Source organism: Octopus bimaculoides, chromosome 10 (genome assembly GCF_046866305.1).
Source record: "Octopus bimaculoides isolate indiv1 chromosome 10, ASM4686630v1, whole genome shotgun sequence".
In the NCBI taxonomy this organism is placed as follows: Eukaryota; Metazoa; Mollusca; class Cephalopoda; order Octopoda; family Octopodidae; genus Octopus; species Octopus bimaculoides.
Genome location: NC_142937.1, coordinates 51,693,433 through 51,715,757, shown reverse-complemented (window position 1 = coordinate 51,715,757; position 22,325 = coordinate 51,693,433). Strand labels below are relative to the sequence as shown.

The following is a 22,325-nucleotide window of genomic DNA, read 5'->3' as shown; positions in this document are numbered from 1 at the left end:
CAACATTGGCTCATTACCAGAAAATAGCCCAAGAGAATTAATATAAAATTTAAAACAAAAATAAAGATAAAGAAAAAAGTGGTTTACCTTTTCTGAAGACTGGCTTCCATTCGTCTCTGACATGACTGAAAAGTAACTGCTTTGCACATTGGTAGAACTCATCGAAACGGTTAAGGGAATAAAGCAAGTGGCATTTGTGAACCAACAATATGTGGTCCTGCAGATATAAAGAAAATACACCAATTCATAGAATGACAAGCAGAAAAGGTAATGTTTTAGAAATAGTAATGATGAATGAAATTACCTAAAACAATTTAAGTATATGTATTAAGTGATTAACTGCAACTTGGTGTTATGTAATTTAGGGATGGAAATAAGAAAGGCTCTACTTTTGTGAAAGAAAACCTACAAGTGAAACGAACCAACAAATATATTTATAACATTTTCATTTGATGAAAATTTTTATATGAGAAAAACAAGATTAGCCAATAGAATAGAAAAGAAATAATCAAAAGTAGGTAATATTTATTCCCACTTAAACTACACAAGTGTCTATCCTGGCACTGGTTTTCAGTATATTGCTGGAGGGGAGATGAATCTCTTATTTCTAACAGTCAAGCATTCATCATTGATAACACCAAGAAAGGTTAATATCATGTAATCTGGTGGTTTTGGCACTGGAGATGGCAGGGATTTATCTCTCCACTAGCAATATAAACAAGAGTGCATTTTGTACCAAAAATCAATATCAGAGATTTTCTCATGATAACTACCACAGTAAAGTTTGTTTTAAAAGAACATCCATGTTTAAGAGGGGATAAATAATAACTCTTGGTGTTAATACTGCCTCTGTCACTAATTAATACTTTTTAACAAGCTAACTGGCTAACTATGACACCAGCGCCTGTCCTGGCACTGATTTTCTATATATTCCTCTCAGGGAGATGAATAATTACTATCTCTAGTGGTCAAGCATACATTACTGATAAGATCAAGGATGGTCAAAATCATGTGATCTGTTGGTATTTATCTCCCTGCTAGCAATATAAACAAACATGCATTTTGCACCAAAAGCCTATCTGAGAATTTCTCTCATGATATCTACTGCAGTAAAGTTTGTTCTAACAGAACATCCATATTTAAGTGGGGATAAATATTACCTCTTGGTATTAATATTTCTTCTGTTGCTAATCAGTAATCAAAGAAATATCAAAGGCAGGATTAACAGAATATGTATTGAATCAAAAGGGAAATCACACAGGTATGTAATGAGCCATAATAAAGGTATAGAGGTATTCCACAGAACACAAACAAAAAGTCATGTTCAAAGTTCAGCACAATACAGCTGCCATTAATGAAGTGAACTTAAATCTCCCCCGAACTGACATTTTTCTGCACAAATGACATTTTGCTGCACAATTGTTGTATATGTATATATGGAAGTATTACAAAGCTAAACACAAATAAAAAAGGTATAGATGACTGTGGAATATACAAGTAGGAAATGGGAGTAAAATAGCATTGATATGGAATTAATTTTCCTTTTGTTTACAAATAATATTTCAAATGGAACCTGAAAACTTATATATATATACATATTGGATCATCCTATAAATAATGCAGTTTTTTCAATTGCATCAACTACAAATCAGAGGAGGACAGGATAAACTACCTGCATCAACTTGCTATAAAAGCAGGTAGTAATTTTACCTTGTCCTTATTCTTAGTGCAAGTTTTGAAGAGTGCAGTTCGATTTTTACAGTTATTTTTTCAAAGCTATGATGGAAAGGAGCATATTCGGTATATTTTGCTTTATGAATTCAATAAAGGCAACAATGTAATGGAAAGTGTGAGGAATATTAATGCAGTATATGGGGATCAGACAATAAGTGTAAGCCAGTGTCAATGGTGGTTCCAGAAATTCCGAGCTGGAAACTGAAGCCTAGAAGATGAGACTTGTCCTGGATGATCTGTAGAGCTCAACAAGGACGAACAATGGGACTGAAACCGGAGCCTTGTGGTTGGAAAGCAAGCTTCTGACCACACAGCCACTGATTAATAAGTATCCCGAATGTTGCCATAGTAATGAAGCTAAAGCTCCTGGTGGAACAAAATATCATTGTAACTGTTGAGGAACTAGCAGAGAAGCTTGGATTTGGTTATTCAACCATTCATCAACACATGCGTGCCATCGGAAAAGTCAGTAAATTGGGTCAATAGGTTCCTCACAAAGTTTCTGAGTCTAATTACATGCAGAAAGTGAATGTGTGATCTTCTTTGCTGTAATGTCTCACAAATGAACCTTTTTTGGACTGAATAGTGACTGGTGATGAGAAATGGGTCCTCTATAAAAATGTCAAGCACCAAAGACAGTGGGCAGAGAAAGGAAAAACACCGGCACCCCAGACTAAAGAAGGTCTTCACCAACGTAAGAGGTTATCTGTTTGGTGTGATATGAGAGGTTTAGTTCACTTTGAACTTTTAAACCCAAACCAAACCATAACAAAGGAGATCTACTGTGAGCAGTTTGAGTGACTTAAGTCAGCTCTAGAAGGAAGATGACCAACTTCAGTTCTAAGACAAAAGGTGTTCTTCCATCAGGATAATGCTCAGTCACATACAGCAAGGATGACATTCCAAAGGCTGGAGCAGTTTGAGTGGGAAGCGATGTCCCACCCACTATATTCACTGGACATTTCCCCCATCTGATTATCATTTTTATTTCACAGTCATCAAAATCATTTGGATGGAAAAAATACAAATTCAGTAGACGAGATCAGAACAATACTGGAGAAGTATTTTTCATCACAAAGAAGTGAATTTTGGAAGAGGAGCCTTGCAAGTCTACTGGATAAAACATTCTAGCTCACTTCTGCTGTTTACAGCAATGCTTGGAAGGAAGGTGCATAGAGTGTGATCATCGCATTGACCATGACAGAGAAGGTTGTCATGATGATACCTGCTCAGAGGCCTAAGCAAAGTTGCAGAAAGTATATGGAGAAGTGTGTTTGAGCCACACACAAGTGTACGAGTGGTTCAGACATTTCCAAGATGGCCAAAAAAAACATCAATATTGACGAATGTTCTGGGAGACACACAACCAGCAGAACTGAGAAAAGCATTGCAGATGTGTGTGCAACTGTGATAGGAAATTATCAAATCACCATCTGTGAGTTTTGAGAGGATGTGCAGATTAGTTATGGTTCAGCTCAGTCCATTATCACTGAGGATTTAGTTATGAGATGAGTGTCTGCCAAGTTTGCATCAAAACTGCTTTCTGCTGACCAAAAAGACACTTGGGATTCAGTTACACAAGATCTCCTTGATTGTGTTGGGAACAATGAAAAATTTTTGAAAACTTTGCATAGGCCTCTGAGCAGGTATCACCAAGCTTTTGGCAAAATTTGATTCAGATTCTCTGCTCAACTTTCTCTGTCATGGTCAAGACGATGATCACACGCTATACACCTTTCTTCCAAGCACTACTGTAAACAGTGGAAGTGAGCCATAATGTTAAAACATAGTGCACATGCACAGCAGAGTTCAAACTCAATCTGTGCCAAGCAGCTTCACTCGGCATGCTTTAGTTTCATTACTATGGCAACAGTCGGGATACTTATTAATCAGTGGCTGTGTGGTCAGAAGCTTGCTTTCCAACCACATGGCTCTGGATTCAGTCCCATTCTGTAGCACTTTGGGCAAGTGTCTGCTACTATAGCCTTGGGCCAACCAAAGCCTTTTATGTTGATTTGGTAGAAGGAAACTGAAAGAAGCCTGTTGTATGTATATATATATATATATATATATATATATATATATATATATATATAAATGAGAATGTGTGTCTGTCTGTGTGAATCCCTAAAACTCGAGAACTACGCAACCAATTTCATTCAAATTTTAAACATGCTTTACTTAGGGTTCCAGTTGTGTTTTAGTCAAAAAAATTTTTTAATTCTTGCAGAGTTCGAGCCCACAACAACATAATATCTCCTCCACTATTTAAGTATTACGTGTCAAAAGTGAAACAAAAACACTCATGTCAAATACTTTCACTTTAAAAACGAAACTATTCTACTAACTGAAACAATCACATTTCGATACTGTAATGACAGATACTTTCAGAGAGAGAGAGAGAAAGAGAGAAAGAGAGAGAGAGAGAGATGTATATGTATACATATAGATGTATATGTACACGTTATTTCACTAACTGAAACAATCACATTTCGATACTGTAATGACAGATACTTTCAGAGAGAGAGAAAGAGAGACAGAGAGAAAGAGAGAGAAAGAGATGTATATGTATACATATACATGTATATGTACACGTATATGCATAGATATATATATATAGATATAGATCTATATAGATCTATATGCATACATGTATATGTATACACATGTGTAGATGTATATATATATATATAGATGTACATGTAATATGTACACATATATACATATATATACATGCATACAGATATCTATACATATATACACCCATCACACACAAACACATACATTAGTCATTTGTTTTCTTATCCAAAACTACGTCAAAAGTACTGAACGGATCTTTATGAAATTTGGAAATTATATTCTATGTATAACGGTCATAACTCCCATGTAAATTCATATATTTTTGATGTTGATGAAATTTTAACCCGAACATAACAGATGAGCATTATTTGTAATTCAACGGTACAACAGTGTAAGACTACCCTTTCAGATATACTTACATTGTGATTTCTGCAATGTGGTGCGTAAATTGTCAAGTAAATGAGACGCATCTTTGCCTCCACTGATTCACTTGCAAAGTGTTGAGTAAAATTATTTCGTTGCAGACCACCTTTGGGTCTTTTTATTATCACTACGACACACATAGTCCCCAGTTGGTAACATTGATTTCAAGGCCCTCCTAGATGAGAGACTGGCATTCCACTTAATGTCTATGTTCCATGCTGGCATGGATTGGAGAGTTATTAATGTAAAAATATGGTATCGTAGCTACTAACAGTTGAGGGTTGCGTAGTCTAGACGGCGTTTTTAGATTTCATTATTCTCTTTAACCCGGGCAAAGCCGGGTATTTCTGCTAGTATATATATATATATATATATATATATATATATATATATATATATATATATATATATATACAGGGGTTGGACAAAATAGCATCATAATTTTGAAATATCTATAAAACCATTGAAAGCTTGTTTACTTTTATGTTTTCTTGATTTATTATTAGTGTTGCTTAATATGTTTTGCTAAAATTGCTGCTTCTTTTCAGATACCATCAGAAAAAGGTAATTAAAATTCATTGAAATGACAGATATATTGGACTTTGAAAGAGGTCAAATTGCTGGTGTAGGTATGGCAGGCGCAAATATTACAAAAACTGCCAAAATGTTTGGTGTATCAAGAAGTACTGTCTTGAAAGTAATGACAGCCTTTGAGAAAGAGGGAAAAACCTCGTTGTCAAAATAAAACTCCAGAAGAAAACCAAAACTTTCAGATAGGGACTGTTGGACTCTTACGCGAATTGTTAGAAAGGATCACAAAAGTACAGATCCCAAAATTACTGCAGAGCTTAATGACCACTTTGAGAACCCAGTTTTCATAAAAATCTGTTCACTGGGAGCTGCACAAAGCTGGATTTCATGGGAGGGCTGGAATCAGAAAACCACTACTTTCAAAAACAAACAGGTAGAGTAAAAACCTACAGAATTGGTCCCTAGAGCAGTGGAAGATTGTTATTTTCTTGGATGAGTCATCTTTTACCTTATTTCCAACCACCGTCCAAGTATATGTGTAGAGACAGCCAAAAGAAGCATTTGACCCAGACTGCCTTCTTCCAACTGTTAAACATGGGAGGAAGATGTGATGATCTGGGGGGGGGGGGCTATATCTTGGAAATCCGCTGACCCAATGGTTTCCCTTCATAGCAGAATTAATAGTCAAGACTATTTAAGCATTTTATCTGATCAAATTCATCCTATGGTTGCAGAACTGTTTCTGGATGGAAACGCATTCTTTCAGGATGATAATGCACTAATTCACATAGCTACTGAATAGCATGAGGAACATTCTAATGAAGTTGAACATCTTATCTGGCCACCACAGTCCCCAGATCTCAATATTATTGAACATTTATGGTGCATTTTAGAAAAACAAGTAAGGAGTCAATATTCTCCACTATCGTCACTACAAGAACTGGAAACTGTTTTAGCTGAAGAATAGGCAAAAATTCCTTTGGAAACAATTCAAACTTTGTATGAGTCCATACCTTTGTAGCAAGCAAGTTGTAAACGGTGGTAATATGACGTAATGGTCATGTTGCCCGAACAAGTATAATTGTTAGTTTCCCATTGGTTAAAATTACTGCCCATATTTGAATTCTATACTTTCATCAAAGAGAAATCTTTCACGAAATACAGTTCTTAGAATTCAGGTAGGAGCAGTTATAAAAACCCTGATTTTTGGGATATTAATCAGTGTTCGTTGGTTGTCAATAGACTCCACAACACTCACCCTAGTGTTCGTTGGTTGTCAATAGATTCCACGACATTCACCCTAGTGTTCGTTGGTTGTCAATAGACTCTACGACACTCACACTAGTGTCCATTGGTTGTCACTCATCTCCACAACACTCCTTTGAGATATTGGCTATTTTTATGCTATGTCTATTACTTAAATCCAACAAGACTTATTTGAATTGTTGTGTAAACTCTAGTAGTTTAGTATGAAAGAATTAGCTAGTATAAATTTTATGTCGTAACTCTCTACGACAAATTGCTTTACTTCTAAATGTACTGTAAATGTTAAATGTACATAAATAAACTTATGTAGTAAATATTATCTCTTTCTTCACCTTTTTCAACCTGTTAATGAAATTTATTTCTGCAACTATGAAACTGTTTTTATAGCAGTGAAAAGAACACAAACTTATTTCTCTTCAACATACATGTACATTCAACATGTCCGTTTTAGCGTCTTGACGTATATGTTTTCACTACGGCATTTATGTAGCTTGAGTTAGGATTTATGTATAGTGATAATACTTATAATTAAGTTATAAGTGAAAGGTTTATGAATATAGATTCCTACTCAAGAAATAAAATACATTTATTATCTATTCCAAGTAGAAACTATACAAATAAGATAAAACACCATTATTAAATTGGTACCCAATCACCATTATACCTCGTAGAATTCAAGCTGTAATTACTGCCAAAGGCGGTCCTACCCAGTATTAAAATAAATTTGTTTGAAATTTTAAGGTGGTTACGTTATTTTGTGCAACCCCTGTATATATATGTATATAATTGAGTGTGGGTGTCTGTTTGTCCCCCCACCATTGCTTGACAACTGATGTTAGTGTGTTTACGTCCCCATAAATCATCAGTTTGGCTAAAGAGACCGATAGAATAAGAACTAGGCTTACAAAGAATAAGTCCTGGGGTTGATTTGTTCAACTAAAGGCAGTGCTCCAGCATGGCCACAATCAGATGACCGAAACAAGTAAAAGAAAAAAGAACACATATATACACACACATAAATACATATGCATATATACCATATATGCCAATGTATAAGTCGATATTTGAAGCCTAAAAATCTCTCCCCAAAATAAGGAGTTGACTTATCTGCTAGGTATAAAATGTGATGTATTACTACTAAGGGGTAATCAAGTGAAACTGCCTACTTAACACTCATTGCATACCACTTGTCAGAACTCTAGCCTAATAACTATATACAACACATTTATTGGGAGTTACATGTATGGATCAAAACAGTGTGATTCAAATTCACTTGTACTCTGAATTCCAAACACTGAAGCATCTCCAGGTAGAATGTGGGGGAGTTCATGGTTTACTTTATCAATGCTTTCATTCTGAGGTGCTAAAATAGCTCTCTCTGCAAACCATTTAGGAACCACATAAGTTGTTCCTAAAGAAAGGTGCACCTATCATGCTCTTGAGGAATTTGTACCTACCATGACTATGCAATGGTACAAGAATAAGCACATACTACATCCTCTTCCTTTTGGTTACCTTCCGCGCTACTCATCTTTATAATACCTTCCTGAATATTTGCACCAAATAGCGTTTGCCATATCTCCCAAGTGCTTTGTATGTTCTGGTTCTTCCTCTCCTAACTACTCCAAGTAGGTATGTGTATACATATGTGAGTGTATGTATTTGTATGTGTGTGTATATATATATATATATATATATATATATATATATATATATATATATATATATATATATATATCATCATCATCATCATCATCATCGTCATCGTTTAACATCCGCTTTCCATGCTAGCATGGGTTACACAATTTGACTGAGAACTGGTGAACCAGATGGCTACACCAGGCTTCAATCTGATTTGGCAGAATTTCTATGGCTGGATGTCCTTCCTAACGCCAACCACTCCGAAAGTGTAATAGGTGCTTTTACGTGCCACCAGCACAAAGGCCAGACAAGTGGTACTGGCAGTGGCCACACTCAAAATGGTATATTTTACGTGCCACCTGCACAGAGGAGCCAGTCCAGCGGCACTGGCAACGTTCTCGCTCGAATGTCTTTACATGTGCCACTAGCACAAGTGCTGGGAAGGTGACGCTTGCCCCAACAGATCTTCGCAAGCCGGGTTTCGTGCCCAATGAAGGAGACGACGTTGGCATGGGTACCAGTCATTGAATTTAGTTCGATTTCGATTTCACTTGCTTCAACAGGTCTTCGCAAGTGGAGTTTAGTGTTCAATGAAGGAAGGTACGCATAAGTGGGCTGGCTACACCCCTGGCAGAGGCCTTGGATTTAGGTCTCACTTGGCTTGCTGAGTCTTCTCATGCACAGCATATTTCCAAAGGTCTTGGTCAGAAGTCATCGCCTCGGTGAGGCCCAATGTTCGAAGGTCTTGCCTCACCACCTCATCCCAGGTCTTCCTGGGCCTACCTCTTCCACAGGTTCCCTCAACTGCTAGGGTGTGGCACTTTTTCACACAGCTATCCTCATTCATTCTCACCACATGACCATACCAGCACAATCGTCTCTCTTGCACACCACAACTGATGCTTCTTAGGTTCAACTTTTCTCTTAAGGTACTTACACTTTGTCTAGTATGCACACTGACATTACACATCCATCAGAGCATATTGGCTTCATTCCTTGCTAGCCTACGCATGTCCTCAGCAGTCACAGCCGATGTTACACTGTCATGAAGCATGGCTGTTCGTACACATGCATCATACAGTCTGCCTTTTACTCTGAGTGAGAGGCCCCTTGTCACCAGCAGAGGTAAGAGCCCTCTGAACTTTGCCCAGGCTATTCTTATTCTAGCAGTTACACTTTCAGTGCACCCTCCCCCACTACTAACTTGGTCACCTAGATAGCGGAAGCTGTCAACTAAGTCTAGTTTTTCTCCCTGGAATGTGGCCAAAGTTGTTTTCTGCACATTTTCAGTGTTTATTGCTCCTGAACATCTGCCACATACAAAAACTAACTTCCTAGTTAACCTTCCTTTGATATTGCTGCACCTCTTATGTGTCCATAGCTTGCATTGGGTACATCTTATAGAGTTTCTACCTATGCCTTTTCTACAAATCGGGCAGGGCCATCTACCTGAAGGGGCTTGTGTTTTGTCTACCTTCCTACTTATTAGGACTTTGGTTTTAGCTAGGTTGACTCTAAGGTCCTTCGATTCTAGTCCTTGCTTCCACACCTGAAACTTCTCCTATATATATATAGGTGCTTATGCTTGTGGATATACGTATGTGGGTGTGTGTATATGGGAGTATATGTGAGGCTATGCAGGAATGCATGTGTTTGTGTGTATACATACACATGTATCCATACGTGTGGATGTGTATGTATATGTATGTGTACATGTGTGGATATATATGTGTAAACCAGTATGGATATGCATGAGTATAGTTATGTATACACATGTATATAGGTGTGAGTGTATATGCGGATAGGGGTACAGGTATATGTGGGTCTGTAGTTGTGTGTTTGTTTGAGAGTGAATATAGACGGGTATAGATATAGATACCCCACTACTCTAGTCTACCACTAGTATGTTACTTCATACTCCTATTAGCAATAACCTACATAAACCTAACTTAAACACTTAATTTAAGAACCTTTCAGAAAACACGCGTGACTAGATATTCATACTTACCAACACTAGGTAATTTAAATTACCCAATCACTAACCCCAACAGTCTACCACACTATCCCAACTATAGCCGATATAACCCTCAACTACAAATATAAACCCTTATGAACCATTGGATAACATATTATTGCTCAATTACCTGATACATTGAAACCCATAGATGCTTACACTCCCTAGGTGATACCTGTATCTAAACACGAACACCTGCTAATTGTATCTAGAATTGATATAACCTCTTCCCTATGACCAAAATAGAGCAGTAATATACAATTAAATTAATTAAAATGCACGGGTTACCCCACTTCAATTATACCCGATTAACACTTTTAGACGTCCCCAACATATACACATCCATGTCAACATTTTCAATTAGCACTCATTTAAAAAAACCACAATTAGTACTCTAATACATTGTCACTCCTTGAATATTTCATATTCTATATCATACTAGTATATGTTTTAGCACTGAATATCTTCAGGTAAGCACAATACCTAGATATCCAACAGCCATGCAAACAATGAGAACTTGTTCATTCTGGTCCTTTTTTTTGTCCCTGTTTATGAATTCCTCATTTGCTTTCCGTCAGCCTAAAGATTCCTAATCCACCTCCTCTCATACTAAAATACTCTCTGGTTAAACATATTATAATGAAAACACTATTCACTCGTATTAGTCACTCCTTCGATAGATAGCCCCCTAAACTAAAAGTAACAAGAACACCCTTATATTATTGTTGATGTGGTTGTTGTTATTTATTGATACTTAAAATCATACTTATACATACTCTTATATATATATATATATATATATATATATATATATATATATATATATATATATATATACACACTATTATTTTATCTTATCTGATCTGTTTCTTATCCCTACATTTTTGTTTATTTGCTTACAAAAATAATTGCTAATTAGATACATTACCCAAGATATACTAAAAGAAAACATTATATGCATTCTCTACCAACTCCACTGTCAGAAATCCCCAGGCAAATTTTGCCCGAAACACCCCTGTATTATTATTATTGTTATTATTATTACTGTTGTTACAATTGTATTGTTATTACTGTTATTGTTATTTATATTCATACATATGTATCTTCAGTTATTTGTTTTTTATATTTATATGTTCATACACTCTCTGAGTGGTTGACGTTAGGAAGGGCATCCAATCTGCAAATTGGAAATATGCTGTGCGTGAGAAGACCCGGCAAGCCAAGTGAGACCTAAATCTAAGGCCTCAGCCAGTCCACTTATGCGTACCTTCCTTCATTGGACACTAAGCTCCACTTGCGAAGACCTGTTGAGGCAAGTGAAATCGAAATCGAGTTAAATTCGACGACTGGCACCCATGCCAACGTCGTCTCCTTCATTGGACACGAAACTCAGCTTGCGAAGACTTATTGGGGCAAGCGAAAGCGAAATCGTGATGGCACATGTGCCCAGCGTCACCTTTCTGGCATTTGTGCCCGCGGCATGTGTAAGGACTTTCGAGCAAGATCGTTGCCAGTGCCCCTGGACTGGCTGTTGTGCGGGTGGCACATAAAATACACCATTTTGAGCGTGGCCGTTGCCAGTACCGCCTGACTGGCCTTCATGCCGGTGGCACGTAAAAGCACCCACTATACTCTCGGAGTGGTTGACATTAGGAAGGGCATCCATCTGTAGAAACTGCCAAATCAGATTAGAGCCTGGTGTAGCCATCTGGTTTCACCAGTCCTCAGTCAAATCGTCTAACCCATGCTAGCATGGAAAGCGGATGTTAAACGATGATGATGATGATGATGATGATATTCTTTTCTTATTTTGTTCTATATGCTCTATATAATTGTTACCCCATGGTTTTAGTTCCTTTAGTTGTTTTACTTGTTTTATTTTGTTCATTTACTGGTTTTGCTGGCTTTTGATTTAATTGATAGCCATCAACAAACCAGAACCACACCATTGTTTTTAAATAAGAGCTGACCAATTGGGTTGTAGGACTGACCATGACCCCACCCCACTACACATAAGAGTTTCAAGATTAGTTGATCGGCTAAAAAGTAACAGATACTAACATCACATCTTAGCCTCACCAAGTTTTCTCTCATTGATACACTCATGTACTAAATTTCCCATGATGGGTTCATTATAAGTTGCTTATGCCATACCCTCTGCAATGCTACACCTACTAACTGGCATTTTACCCTTGTAACATGGACCATACCATCAAACCCACCACTAAAGTCCTATGGAAACACAATGTGAACTAATGCCTAAAATTATCCCACCTGCAAAAATTCTTCCTGAAAGTGACTTTATTCACCTTCCCACCACTGGATGAAATACCATGGATTTTATAAATACTTTATGGGAAGTTTGTAAATTATTTCCCCTTGTTATGCCCACATTATTGTACTCTGCTATATTTTACTTGTCTTTTTGTTTTTGCTATTATTCTTATTCTACTCTATTTAAAAGGATAAGCACACCTTATCTATTCTTAACTGACTTTTATATGTGCTAGCCCCCCCCCCCAAGTACTTAGACCCTTTGAAGAAGCCTAGGGGCACATCCATTATCCAAGCCTTGTCTGTTCATCCCTGCATAACATTGAAGTGATGGAGATAACCTGGAAAATTTTGTTGCCTCTTGGCAGAAACAGCTTTAACGAACTAGTATTTTTGCTAATTTGTTTCTATATACTTGTATGTAATTACACCCTTGTCTATGCAATTACCAGCTTTCTCCACTCGTTAATCTGTGTCACTCATGCATGTGTGTGTATTCATCCAATACAATCGAATAAATAGACATACTTGAATGTTTACTGGCTAATGTCTGTCGCTTTTATATCCTCTCTGCTTTCTTATTTGCCATATAAATCATGGGTAAATCACTTTTTTTACCCCCGCCTATATATAATGCTCAATTGCGAAGTTTGCCATGCAATAACTAGCACTTGACTATGAATGATTGGGTACACTACCAGCAGTATATTGGATAAGTACTATCCCTTAGTTGGTTTCTCAACCTATAACTCACACAGAAATATATATATATATATATATATATATATATATATATATATATACACACATAATATCTCTATAATATATACTAGCAGTATAGCTCGGCGCTGCTCGGGATTAAGCTAGGATTATTAAGTGATCAAGTGCTTTATTTCAAACCAAAATAAGTAACATCGACATCAGATTTGAGCGAAATCCGTTGAAATTGCTTTGGCTGAAAATGGTTTGCTGGCAATTTGATTGGGAAATCCCATAAGGAATCAGTTTATTGGTTATTTCCACTCATTGACTGTTTTTTTTAAAGTTGCATTAGAGATCTGCATAGGAAAAGGTTGATCTGAAGGTTTGCATTGGGGATGTGGATTGGAGTAACTTAGGAAAACTTACCAACAGCCTTAACCAAAAAATAAGGGGCCTGTCCCTCCTAGGTTAACTCTAAACCTAACCCTAAACCCTAACCCTAACCCTGACCCTAAAACCGTAACCCTAACACCAACCCTAATCGTAATCCTAACACTAACCATAACCCTAACCGTAAAACTCTAACCCTAACTCTAAAATTCTAACCGTAACATCCTAGTGGAAATCGTGCGCTTGTTAATCTGAAAAATTACAAAACCCTTTTTGTGGTCCGAAAAACGGGTTGGGGGGGGGGCGGTGACTGACAAATTGTTACATACATTTTTGTTTCATAGTTGTGAAATATAAACAAAACTCTTTCGCTCCCAAAGTAGTATATGTGCGTGTGTGTGAGAGTGAGAGTGGGGAGAAAGATGAACGATTTAAAACAAATATATTTGAATTGTTGTGTCAGAAAGTATATATAATCTCATTATAGAATATAGTGTCTTTCAAAAACATCGTATATTTTAAACTATATCTCATGTTTAAGAAAAAAAAATGCATTTTACATTTTACACTTACTCTGTCTTCCTTACCTACATTTTCTTTTGTAATACGCTTTGCTTCCCTCTTCCACTTTTTCGTTCTTTATTATTTTTCTGTTAGACGCTAGCAAACAGTGTATCTCCCCGTCACAAACACACTATTTCTTTCTTTCTTTCTCTCTCTCTCTGTCTGTCTATCTGTCTCTCTCTATCTCTCTCTCCTTCACGCGCGTACGCACAGATTTGACTTCGCCATGTCAACAAACTTCAAAATTGGTAAAAGTTTATCGATTTTTACAGCTATACGTGGGTGCCTCTGAGAGAAAAACTTGGCGAAAATGCAGATAAGGTCATGACACATCTCCTCCTAAAATTATAGCGACATGCGTGCTAATTTGTGGACGTGCATAAACTAAATTCATGTACACACACACACACGCATCCTCTCTTTTATATATATACAGATATATATATATATATATATATATACATAAATAATATATATATATGTTGTTTTTTTCGTACATTCTCCCATATATATATATATATATAATTATGTGTATTTCTTCTATCTTAATGAATAAAAATTCTTCTGATAGAATAAATGGGTTAATAGAAACCAATATAGCAAAGAACACAAAATAACTGTGGTTTAGTTCCTGTTTTTAAGGCAGGAACTCCTTGAAATTTTGGGTATTTCATAATGTCTTACGTTTAAGATGATTCCCATGCTTTCCCTGATAAGAAGGTTACAATTTTAATATCAAAGATCCCTATGGATCACACAGGTTGTAATCCTTTGAAACATATGTAGGAATAAAGTATGCAATTATAACATGCGTTTTCTCCATTCCTTAAATTCTTAAATATATATATATATATATAGTATATAATATATCTATAATACATATAATTATGCATGTGTATGCATATGCAAGGAGTTTTTTATATATAGGTAAAGACAAGTATGGTTGTCCATATAATATAAAATGTTATACACACATAAATTATGGTGTTAATATACATATGATTAGAATTAGTACTAGAGCACTTGTAGATCAGTAGATATACTTAAGAATCATACCTTTTCTTTTATATTTATATATATGTATATAGGCATACCTATAATTTATTTAATCTAATTTATTTCTCTACTTATATTTGAAAGGGTTGTAGCAAGAGTACGTACAGATATAAAAACCATCACCCTGCCATTATGTTATACAAATGCTATATTTTCCCACACCCATATTGATGATAATGATAATAATAGAATATACACAAACATGGTTTAAGCAATGACATTAATAACCCATCTATTAACATACCTTAAACAAATACGCATAGACTAGCTCATCTTTAATAATAAAATTAAATAATTAAATTATAACCCACAAATATGCAAAGTATTAATTTTATTTAGTACTATCCTCAAGACTGAATCATGAATTTGTATGTGCATAGATAAATGTATGTATATGTGTGTGTATGTATACTTGTGTATGTGTATGTGAGTGTGCATATATATATATATATAGGAATGAAAGCATTAATACACAACCCCAATACATAACCAATTGATTGATTGATTAGCTAATTAGCTGATTAGTTTACTATCTGATGGTTTTAAGTATCTTACTCAATTTATAAAGGTGAATCAAAGATTTATCCCCCTTCAACTATCAAAATAATATTACGAAAAAATGGCGAAACATAAACATCCTACTATTAGCTCCACTCAATAAAACACTCAAATAAAACAAATAAAACACTAAAATCAAATAATTAAAATTAAATAACTAACATAGATGGTCTAAATAAATGATTAGATGATTAATTGAACAACTCAACACTATTGCATAGCGCCTTGCACTTAATGTATTGTGTCTGATGAAATTTATTATACTATAAAAATATTTTAATGATGAATAACAACAACTAGGAAAAATAACTTATCCAGTCCCTTCTAATTTCTTATCCATTGATAAAAAAATTGTACTTATAATTTCCATCATAGAATTTCCCCCTGTATTGCTCATATATTTTGGTAAATGCACATTTAATCCCCCTAAATGGATTTATGTTTTCACTTGTACACACAAACTGTAAACAGTGCAAAAATATAACATTTTGAAAGGCAGTTTGGGTATTGATTTGATTCACGAGGTTACCAAGGTTATTGCTTTAACAATGTCACACCCCAAACCATCTTTTCTCAAGCGTAAAGCCTCATGTTTCCATAGTTTCATGGTAATTTATTAAAACTCATTCAACGCTAGTTACTATTGCTAGTGAAATGGATGAAGGAAGGAGTAAGTACTTATCAGTAGCTTGTGCAGTGCAGAGGCTGTCATTGCTTTAACTATCTCATGCTACACATAGAAATCATTTTCACTTATTGCAATGAAAAGCCTCAGTGCCAGATGTTTACTGTTATTGGCAGGGGCTATGTTGAGGTCACGCAGGGTCACAATATGTGTGCACACCATGGTGGAGATTAAATGTTTATGCAACGGAGAAGGAATGGGGTCAGTGGTCTGAGAAAAACAAATCAGGAGCTACCTCAATTCACAGATATTTGTCCTCATCTTGTTTGTTCTTAACAAAATGTTTTGGCTGATATACCCTCCAGCCTTCGTGAGGTATCTTGGGGGAAATTTCGAACCTGGATTCTCATTCCTTGGGTATTTTTCAATGTTGTTATTATTATTCAGGTCACTGCCTGGAATCGAACTCGTAATCTTAGGGTTAGTTGCCCGTACTCTTCACCACTACGCCATATGCCTACGGGCATATCGCTTAGTGGTTAACAGCGCGGGCTACTAACCCCAAGATTCCGAGTTCGATTCCAGGCAGTGACCTGAATAACAACAACAACAACAACAACACCACCACCACCAACAACAACAACAACATTGAAAAATACCTCAGGAATGAGAACCCAAGTTCGGAATTTCCCAAAGACACCTCATGAAGGCTGAAGGGTACATCAGCCAAAACATTGTGTTAACAACAAACAACATGAGGACAAATATTCGTCAAATGTAAATAATGTTTATATTTACATATATGTGTGTGTGTGTGTGTGTGTGTGTGTGTTTATATGTGTTTATATTTATATATGTTTATATTTATACATCTATATATATATATATATATATATATATATATATATATATATATTTAGAGAGAGAGAGAGAGATACACACATACATATACATATATATATATATACCAGAGTAAGCACATGAAATGTGCAACAGAGTGGAAAAAAGAGTACTCAAATACCAGAGGTAGAGTAATATGCTTTATTTAAAAGCAGCAGAAATATAACAAAAGACTGTTACTCTGAGTTTTACGTTCCCGTTCATCAGACAGTTTTATTAGAAAATTTTCTAACAAAACTGTCCGATGAACAGGAACGTGAAACTCAGAGTAACAGTCTTTTGTTATATTTCGGCTGCTTTTAAATAAAGTATATATATATTTATATATATCATCATCATCATCATCATCGTTTAACGTCCGCTTTCCATGCTAGCATGGGTTGGACGATTTGACTGAGGACTGATGCAACCGGATGGCTACACCAGGCTCCAATCTAATTTGGCAGAGTGTCTACAGCTGGATGCCCTTCCTAACGCCAACCACTCAGAGAGTGTAGTGGGTGCTTTTACGTGTCACCCGCACGAAAACGGCCACGCTCGAAATGGTGTCTTTTATGTGCCACCCGCACAAGAGCCAGTCCAGGGGCACTGGGAACGATCTCGCTCGAAAACCCTACAAGGCCAGTCAGGCGGTACCGGCAACGGTCACGCTCAGGATGGTACATCTTATGTGCCACCCGCACAAGAGCCAGTCCAGGGGCACTGGCTTGCCGGGTCTTCTCACGCACAGCACATTTCCAAAGGTCTCGGTCAGTAGTCATCGCCTCGGTGAGGCCCAATGTTCGAAGGTCTTGCTTCACCACCTCAGCCCAGGTCTTCCTGGGCCTACCTCTTCCACGGGTTCCCTCAACTGTTAGGGAGTGGCACTTTTTCACGCAGCTATCCTTATTCATTCTCACCACATGTCCAAACCAGCGCAATCGTCTCTCTTGCACACCACTACTGACGCTTCTTATGTTCAGCTTTTCTCTCAAGATACTTACACTCTGATGGGTATGCACATTTACATTACACATCCAGCGGAGCATACTGGCTTCATTCCTTGCGAGCTTACGCATGTCCTCAGCAGTCACAGCCCATGTTTCACTGCCATGTAACATGGCTGTTCGTACACATGCGTCATACAGTCTGCCTTTTACCCTCAGTGAGAGTCCCTTTGTCGCCAGCAGAGGTAAGAGCTCTCTAAACTTGGCCCAGGCTATTCTTATTCTAGCAGTTACACTTTCAGCGCACCCACCCCCACTACTAACTTGGTCACCCAGATAGCAGAAGCTATCAACTACCTCTAGTTTTTCTCCCTGGAATGAGATAGAAGTTGTTTCCTGTTTGTTCACAGTGTTTATTGCACCTGAACATCTGCCACATACAAAGACTAACTTTGTAGTTAATCTGCCTTTGATATTGCTGCACCTCTTATGTGTCCATAGCTTGCACCGGGTACATCTTATAGAGTTACTACCTACTCCTTTACTGCATACTGAGCAGGGCCATCTACCTGAAGGGGTTTGTGTTTTATCTACCTTCCTACTTATTAGCATTTTGGTTTTTGCTAGGTTGACTCTAAGGCCCTTCGATTCTAGTCCTTGCTTCCACATCTTAAACTTCTCCTCTAGTTCTGATAGTGACTGCGCAATTAGTGCAAGGTCATCAGCATAGAGGAGCTCCCAGGGGCAACCTGTCTTGAATTCCTCTGTGATCGCCTGGAGGACTATGATAAATAGGAGGGGGGCTGAGGACGGAACCTTGGTGGACCCCTACCTCTACCCGGAATTCATTACTGTACTCATTTCCAACCTTCACCTTACTGACAGCATCTCTGTACATGGCTCGCACAGCTCTCACTAACCATTCTTCTATCCCAAGTTTCCTCATTGACCACCAGATAAGGGATCGGGGGACCCTGTCAAAGGCTTTCTCCATGTCAACGAAGGCCAGGTACAGAGGTTTATCCTTGGCTAGATATTTCTCCTGCAGCTGTCTCACTAGAAATATGGCATCAGTGGTGCTTTTACCTGGCACGAACCCAAACTGCATCTCATCTAAATTGATTTGCTCCCTAATTAGTTGGGTTATGACCCTCTCCGTAACTTTCATAACCTGATCTAACAGCTTGATGCCTCTGTAATTATTAGTGTCTAAAGCGTCACCTTTACCTTTGTAGCAGTTTACTATGGTGCTGCTACACCAGTCATTAGGTATGACTCCTTCGTGTATCACCTGGTTCGTAATACGGGTGACTAGGCTGTAGCCAACACTGCCAGATATATATATATATATATATATTTATAGTTACATATATCAAGTGATCTTTTGTGAAAACTGAACATTGACCGAAGCAGTTGTTATGAGTAAAACATGCCTCGGAACATACCAAATGCGTGTCTGAAATTTCAATTGAATCGGTTAGGTGGAACTCAAGTTATAAACCTTAAAACTAGCACGCACACACACAGAGTTTCTGTTTTATAGATATAATATATACATATAGTATATATATATATATATATATATATATATATATATATATATATATATATATATATGTATATTATATATAATATTTACACACACACACACATATATATATATATAAGGATTTACTTTTCGTAATGAGATAAAAAACTAAGGCTGTGTATACTATAGAACATTTATAAATAGGTCTTACAGCTAATTCCAGGATATTTATTATATACCTTCATTGGAGACAGTGTGAGAGGATGGTTAAGCAATAGTTAGTTTACTTAAGATAGGAAATAGAGAGTGAATGTAGGGATATTGTAGGGATATATAGATATATACATATATATATACATACATATACATATATATATACATACATATACATATATATATACATACATATACATATGTATATATATATATATATATATATATATATATATATATATATATATATATATATATATATATATAATATATATATATATACATATATATATAATATATATATATATATATATATATATACATATATATAAAATGTCCGCCTTCCATGCGATCATGGGTTGCATTATTTGACTGAGGACTGGCGAACCAGATGGCTACACCAGGCTCCAATCTGATTTGGCAGAGTTTCTACAGCTAGATGCCCTTCCTAACGCCAACCACTTCAAGAGTGTAGTGGGTGTTTTTACGTGCCACTGGTACAAATGCCAGTCAGGCGGAACTGGCAACGGCAACGCTCAAAATGGTGTATTTTATGTGCCACCTGCACAGGAGCCAGTCTAGCAGCACTGGCAACGACTCGCTCAAATGTCTTTTCACGTGCCATCGGCAAAAGAGCCAGTAAGGCGACACTGGTAACGATCACACTCAAATGGTGCTATTTATGTGCCACTGGCACAGACGCCAGACAGCTGCTCTGGCAACGATCAAAATCAGACGGTACTCTTAGCACTCCACTGGTACAGGTGCCATCACGATTTCAATTTCACTTGTCCCAACAGGTCTTCGCAAGCCGAGTTTAGTGTCCAATGAAGGAGAGGTTGGCATGGGTGCCAGACTTTCTTTCTTCCATTCATTCTCTTTATTGAGCAACCTTTCATAGTGGCGTCTCCAACCCTCTCTCTTTGCAGCCTCAATAGTGCAAGTGTACCACCATCCATACGGACACGTTTCTCTCCTACGACATCACAATTCTCTCTCACACACTGTCTTGCAGCACGAAATACCTCAAATCTTTGGTGCTCACGGTGCAGAACATTGGCAAATTTTTTATTATCTGCTTCCTCTCTGGCTAAATAAACCTGTCGCCTAGCTTCCCTTCTGGCAGTTTGATACAATTCCCTGCTACCACTGTTCTTCCAGTCCTTCCAAGCCTGTTTCTTTTCTCTAATAGACCTGTCAACAATATTGTTCCACCACCACTTATTGTGGGTTGAGAAGGGACTTTGCACCATCCACAGATCTGGTCAGTAGCTCTCAGCAGGTTGTCCCATAGAAACCTTCAGTTGTCTTCCACATCGTGTGAAGCTATATCCCCTTCTATTTCGTCAAAGGCTTCAAGCAATAAGTCTCTAAATCTCTGTCCATTCGCAGGATCTTTAAGCTTCCAGACCCTTCTCCATGCTGGTCGCTTTCAGGGTAACCACTTAGCTCTGATCCTGAACTCACTAACTACTAGTCTATGTAGTGGGGTACATTCTTCACCTGGGAAGGTTTTGGCATTTCTAAGCAGCCATCTTTCCCTTTTCCTGGCGAGGATGTAGTCAATTTGGCTAGTGTGTCTGCCAGAACAGTAGGTGACTAGGTGACTGGCAGGTTTCCTGAAGTTAGTATTGCAGACCATGAGGTCATTTGCATCACAGAACTCCAGCAGCCTGGTTCCCTTCTCATTGCGGGAACCATTGCCTCCATGTACGCCATGGATTCCCCCTGAATGTTGTCCAACATGACCATTGAAGTCACCAGCCACAAAGAGAAGGTCCCTGTCATTCGTCAATGAGGTAGTCTGCAAGAGGGTGTCATAAAATCGGTCTTTCTGTCCATCAGGTAGCCCTGGCTGAGGGGCATAGGGTGAGATAATGGTTACTAACTCATGATGAAGGACTAATCTAATCTTAAGTATTCTATCGCATACTAAGACTACCTCGATTACCTTATCCACTCATTTCTCCGCAAAAAGTAAACTCATGCTCCTGACCCCGTCTGTGTTCCCTGCCCAGAAAATCTTGTACTTGTGTTCCTTGCTTGTGAGGAACTTAGCTGAACCTCCTATCTACCTCACTTCTTGGAGGCAGCAGATATCGACACATCTCTGTTATCTGTATATATATATAAAAGAGAGGATGCGTGTGTGTGTGTGTGTACATGAATGTAGTTTATGCACGTCCACAAAGTAGCACGCATGTCGCTCCAATTTTAGGAGATGTGTCATGACCTTATCTGCATTTTCGTCAAGTTTTTCTCTCGGAGGCACCCGCGTATAGCTGTAAAAAATCGATAAACTTTTACCAATTTTGAAGTTTGTTGACATGGCGAAGTCAAATCTGTGCGTACACGCATGAAGTAGAGAGAGAGAGAGAAATTGTATGTTTGTGAGAGGGA

The 22,325-nt window shown here is 37.3% G+C and overlaps 1 protein-coding gene across 2 annotated transcripts in view; it reads right to left on the bottom strand.

Annotated features, from left to right (window-relative positions):
- Positions 1-22,325, bottom strand: part of LOC106878777 (general transcription factor 3C polypeptide 3) — a 551,001-nt gene that overhangs the window by 207,038 nt on the left and 321,638 nt on the right. For both annotated transcript variants that reach the window (XM_089359125.1, XM_089359126.1), the window contains exon 16: positions 88-217. In XM_089359125.1, the coding sequence (XP_089215251.1) occupies positions 88-217 (130 nt within the window). The remainder of the gene's footprint in view (positions 1-87; positions 218-22,325) is intronic.